Genomic DNA, 6,292 nt, shown 5'->3' with positions numbered 1-6,292 from the left:
GGTATTGATATCAGGAGGTATTGATATCAGGAGGTATTGATATCAAGAGGTATTGATATCAGGAGGTATTGATATCAAGAGGTATTGATATCAGGAGGTATTGATATCAGGAGGTATTGATATCAGGAGGTATTGATATCAGGAGGTATTGATATCAAGAGGTATTGATATCAGGAGGTATTGATATCAGGAGGTATTGATATCAAGAGGTATTGATATCAGGAGGTATTGATATCAAGAGGTATTGATATCAAGAGGTATTGATATCAGGAGGTATTGATATCAGGAGGTATTGATATCAAGAGGTATTGATATCAGGAGGTATTGATATCAGGAGGTATTGATATCAGGAGGTATTGATATCAGGAGGTATTGATATCAGGAGGTATTGATATCAAGAGGTATTGATATCAGGAGGTATTGATATCAGGAGGTATTGATATCAAGAGGTATTGATATCAGGAGGTATTGATATCAGGAGGTATTGATATCAAGAGGTATTGATATCAGGAGGTATTGATATCAGGAGGTTTTGATATCAGGAGGTATTGATATCAAGAGGTATTGATATCAGGAGGTATTGATATCAGGAGGTATTGATATCAAGATGTATTGATATCAGGAGGTATTGATATCAGGAGGTTTTGATATCAAGAGGTATTGATATCAAGAGGTATTGATATCAGAAGGTATTGATATCAGGAGGTATTGATATCAGGAGGTATTGATATCAGGATGTATTGATATCAGGAGGTATTGATATCAGGAGGATTAAGATATCAGGAGCTATTAATGTCAGGAGGTATTGATATCAGGAGATATTGATATCAGGAGGTATTGATATCAAGAGATATTGATATCAGGAGGTATTGATATCAGGAGATGTTGATATCAGGAGGTTTTGATATCAGGAGGTATTGATATCAAGAGATATTGATATCAGGAGGTATTGATATCAGGAGGTTTTGATATCAGGAGGTATTGATATCAGGAGGTATTGATATCAGGAGATGTTGATATCAGGAGGTCGCTGCCATAGTGTTGGTTCTGGGATATGATTGGTTGAATAATGATGTCCTATATTAATCTACGACAGCTGTTTTTCAATCTGAAATTAGCATTGAATAATGATCTCCTATCAATCTCCTATCAGACTTGTATTAGAATTGATTACGAGAGTCAGTGTTCTAATTGATAAATGATTGATGACCCCAATAGATTCAATGAATTTCTACTAAATTCTCTCTGTTGTTGTGTCTTATTGTATGAGTCAGTTTGCTAGCCTTTTTCCCTGGTTCCATCTTAGACTTCAGATTCACCAGATGAAATCATCTGTTAAAATGAATGGTCATCTTTTCCCCCTCTCTGTCTTCCTGTTGGTGAGTAAAGCACGCACAAGCCTGTTAGGCATTGGATTACTGTCACAACTGGTAATAGTAACATTTCACTGATGTAGACGTGCAATGGCTAGGCCTGCAGCATTCCCTCCATTCCTCCTCCCTCCCTCCATTCCTCCTCCCTCCCTCCTTCTCTCCTCCCTCCCTCCATTCCTCCTTCTCTTCTCCCTCCCTCCATTCCTCCTCCCTCCCTCCTTCTCTCCTCCCTCCCTCTATTCATCCTCCCTCCCTCCCTCCCTCCCTCCCTCCCTCCCTCCCTCCCTCCCTCCCTCCCTCCTTCTCTTCACCCTCCCTCCATTCCTCCTCCCTCTCTCCTTCTCTCCTCCCTCTTTCCTCCTCTCCTTTCCTCCTTTTATCCTCTTCTCGCCCCCTCCTTCCCTTCTCTCCACCTCTCTCCTTCTCCTCTTCCCTCTCTCCATCCTCCTCCTCTCCTCTCGAAGGAAGAAAGGAATGGAGAGAAGAGAAGAGGGAAGGAGACAGAAACAGAGGGAGGGAGGGAAAACATGCCAGACATATTCTATCATTATGTAAAAATGGGTCAGGACAGAACAGATCCCATGCTGGATCATCTTGCAGAACGCTGGGCTAGTAATTGCGTACAATATGTCACCCTATTCCCTATGTAGTGCACTACTTTTGACCAGTGCCCATAGGGAATAAGGTGCCATTTACGATGCAGCCCTAGTCTACAAATCATCAGCACCATAACTAGAGTGGAAGGAGAGGCAAAGAGTCTGCTATTACTAACTGGGGGAGGGAGAGAAAACGAAGAAGGTCATTTGATGAAATGTTTTACTGAAAGCAAGTTTACTTTAGAGGATACTGTAACTACCAAACTAAGCAAACAACAGTGTAACATACATTAAACCAATGAAAGCATAACTTGAAAAATGAAATGAAACCTTTGCCCCTAAAAGAAAGGAGATGTTTTGATGTACTTTGCCATGACTATGTCAGAACACTGTGTGGTGGTGATAGTGCCTACTGTGCCTTTAAGGCTGCAGGTATGGGTGTGGTTAGAGGCGTGGCCAACCCACAGGTGCCATCTTGAATGAACTGCAAGCCCATGGTTAGAGAGAGGACATGTAGTAGCTAACATGTTGTAGCTAGCATGTTGTAGCTAACACGTTGTAGCTAACATGTTGTAGCTAACATGTAGTAGCTAACACGTAGTAGCTAACACGTTGTAGCTAACACGTTGTAGCTAACACGTCGTAGCTAACATGTCGTAGCTAACACGTTGTAGCTAACATACATGCCGATAGCTAAATGTATTAGCATGGATTGCAGAGCTTCAGGGCTGCGGGAAATCGACACAGCTGGTGGAATCGCTAGGAATCTGAAAGGTTTTTGCGAGCATAGAGACGCCAGAGATAGCCAAACGAGTAAATTAGACTAAGGAACAGAAGAGAAAAGGCCATCAGTGTTTATTCTGCAGTCCACCCCAGCTACAGTCCCTCCACATCAGACCACCCCAGCTATGGTCCCTCCCCACCAGACCACACCAGCTACGGTCCCTCCCCAGCAGACCACCCCAGCTACGGTCCCTCCCCACCAGACCACCCCAGCTACGGTCCCTCCCCAGCAGACCACCCCAGCTACAGTCCCTCCACATCAGACCACCCCAGCTATGGTCCCTCCCCACCAGACCACCCCAGCTACGGTCCCTCCCCAGCAGACCACCCCAGCTACGGTCCCTCTTAAGCAGACCACCCCAGCCACAGTCCCTCCACATCAGACCACCCCAGCTATGGTCCCTCCCCACCAGACCACCCCAGCTACGGTCCCTCCCCAGCAGACCACCCCAGCTACGGTCCCTCCCCAACAGACCACCCCAGCTACGGTCCCTCCCCAGCAGACCACCCCAGCTACAGTCCCTCCACATCAGACCACCCCAGCTATGGTCCCTCCCCACCAGACCACCCCAGCTACGGTCCCTCCCCAGCAGACCACCCCAGCTACGGTCCCTCTTAAGCAGACCACCCCAGCCACAGTCCCTCCACATCAGACCACCCCAGCTATGGTCCCTCCCCACCAGACCACCCCAGCTACGGTCCCTCCCCAGCAGACCACCCCAGCTACGGTCCCTCCCCACCAGACCACCCCAGCTACGGTCCCTCCCCAGCAGACCACCCCAGCTACAGTCCCTCCACATCAGACCACCCCAGCTATGGTCCCTCCCCACCAGACCACCCCAGCTACGGTCCCTCCCCAGCAGACCACCCCAGCTACGGTCCCTCCCCACCAGACCACCCCAGCTATGGTCCCTCCCCAGCAGACCACCCCAGCTACAGTCCCTCCACATCAGACCACCCCAGCTACGGTCCCTCCCCAGCAGACCACCCCAGCTACGGTCCCTCCCCACCAGACCACCCCAGCTACGGTCCCTCCCCAGCAGACCACCCCAGCTACGGTCCCTCCCCAGCAGACCACCCCAGCTACGGTCCCTCCTAAGCAGACCACCCCAGCTACGGTCCCTCCCCACCAGACCACCCCAGCTACGGTCCCTCCCCAGCAGACCACCCCAGCTATGGTCCCTCCCCAGCAGACCACCCCAGCTACGGTCCCTCCTAAGCAGACCACCCCAGACAACAGATGAAGGTGCGTCAAGAAAATGTCTTTGTTCCTAAACCCCTCTGACTTGTAGTTGGACTTTCTGTCAAAGTGTGCACTTCTCAGGGAGAGCAGAGAGCGACAGCTACGTCACAGGTTTATACAACCCCCCCCCACTCTAGATAGTAGAACTTTGGAATAGAAGCACATTTAGGAAAAATATAAATGTTCTGTCACAGCGAAAATACTAAATTGGGGATGTCCAATCGATTGTGAGATATGGCATATCCATTATATGTGATACATTTTTGGTCGCGGGTTCACAATTTAATATTTTTCTGAGCTCTCGCTCTAGCTCTATCTCGCTCTTCCTGATAGAGCGAGGTGCGCACTGTGACATACAGTCCAACAACGAGTCAGAGCGGTTTAGGAACAAAGACACATTTTCAAAATGTACCATTATTCACCTTCAAGAAGGATGGCAGCACCCGATTTTGTTGACTACAGAGATATGAATTCAAAAAACACACCTTGATGCCTACCCCATGACCAACCTTCAGGAAATCCTTGAGTCACTGCATGGAACAAAGACTTTCAGTTCCTTGGACCTCGAGTGGCTACGGGCAGGTGAAGATGTATCCTCTTAGCCATCAGAAGACAGCCTGTGTGATACCTTTATTTAAGTTCAACTAAATTAGTTTTGGTTGGAAGAATTCTACGGCCATATTCCAATGGCTGATGGAGGTTGTGTTGGCTGATCTGAAGGGAGTCAAATGCTTCATGTACATAGACGACATCATCGTCTATTCCAAGTCCGAAGCTCTACACATCCAGGACTTGGCAGATGTCATCCTCTGGCTGGAGAAGGCAAACCTCAGCCTGAACCTCAAAAAGTGTAACCTGATGCAACACCGCTTGAAGTTCCTTGGCCACATCGTCACTGCTGATGGAATTGTGACGGACAACCAGAAAGTGGAAGCAGTACATGCCTTCTCAACCCCAAGATTTGTGAATGAATTTCACCAGGGAAGACCCTGAGCATGTTGGTGTCATGATTGGGGGTGAAAAGGTGCTTCATGTTTCATTCATGTTGGTTTGGTCTCATAAAGTCACTGAACCTGATCTATCCAAAAGACCTTAAGTACACTTTTGCTTCAGAAGGTATTTCATTTTGACGTTAGGTTTGATGCACACGTTGCTGTCTGGAAATGTGCATGCACTGAAGACCAAACTCTGCTGATGAGGCACTTCCTTGTGGGTGGAGTCTTTCACCTTAGAACTGACATATTCAGTGATCCATTTCCAGCCCATGAACCCTGAACCCTGAACCATGAGCCCTGAACCCTGAACCATGACCCCTGAACCCTGAACCATGAGCCCTGAACCCTGAACCCTGAACCCTGAACCATGACCCCTGAACCCTGAACCATGACCCCTGAACCCTGAGCCCTGTGCCTTTAACCCTGAGCCCTGAACCCTGAACCATGACCCCTGAACCCTGAACCCTGAGCCCTGAGCCCTGAGCCCTGTGCCCTGAACCATGACCCCTGAACCCTGAAAACTGTGCCCTGAGCCCTGAACCCTGAGTCCTGAGCCCTGAGCCCTGAACCCTGAACTCTGAACCCTGAGTCCTGAGCCCTGAGCCCTGAGCCCTGAGCCCTGAACCCTGTGCCCTGTGCCCTGAGCTACTGTTTGTTTTGGACATTGTTCTGCATCAAAGCACTTATGTTCAGATCAGATTTATATAATTGAGAGAGCTCGGCTTCTCCACCCTTAACTTAAATCAAATTGAATGTTATTTGTCACATGCACCAAATACAACAGGTCTACACCGTGGAATGCTGATTTACAAGACCTTAAACAACAATGCAGTTCAAGAAAGAGTTAAGAAAACATTTTGCTTTGTCAACCACGTGTGTGTTTTCTATCCCTGTCCGCTCCTCTCCCTGCAGGTTTTACAGACGTTCCCCGTGGCAGAAACACTTCTAATTGAGTGTACCCTGCTGCGCACAAATGTGGAATTTCCGCATGTAGGGTGCCACTAGTTTAGTTCTAAATGCCTACTGCTAAGTTTAGGTGATACTGCTTTTTTTTAGGGTGTGACATCATTAACGTCTAGCTCATTATATCGACACGATAGTTAAATGGAAACAAACCGCAGTAGGCAAATGTCGCATCTATTTTCTATGCAAACTTTCTAAATATCAAAACAAAAAATTACTGTCCGAGTTTATTGAAGCAAAGCTAGTTTCACATTTTCAAGCTTAAACATTGTTGTCATCTATCGCCCAGCAGGTGTCCTCGGAGAGTTCCTCAATCAGCTTGACACCTTGATTAGCTCA

General features: G+C 47.6%; 1 protein-coding gene across 1 annotated transcript; it reads left to right on the top strand.

The window, feature by feature from the left end:
* The first annotated feature begins 2,877 nt into the window (after positions 1-2,877).
* Positions 2,878-3,996, top strand: LOC139568822 (uncharacterized). The gene has a single exon (XM_071390921.1). It carries the CDS (start codon positions 2,878-2,880, stop codon positions 3,994-3,996), a length of 1,119 nt encoding a protein of 372 aa, XP_071247022.1.
* Positions 3,997-6,292: the final 2,296 nt, after the last annotated feature.

This window comes from Salvelinus alpinus, chromosome 2, assembly GCF_045679555.1.
Source record: "Salvelinus alpinus chromosome 2, SLU_Salpinus.1, whole genome shotgun sequence".
Taxonomy (NCBI): domain Eukaryota; kingdom Metazoa; phylum Chordata; class Actinopteri; order Salmoniformes; family Salmonidae; genus Salvelinus; species Salvelinus alpinus.
Note: the sequence above shows the minus strand (reverse complement) of the source record. Positions and strands in the feature narration are given on the sequence as shown.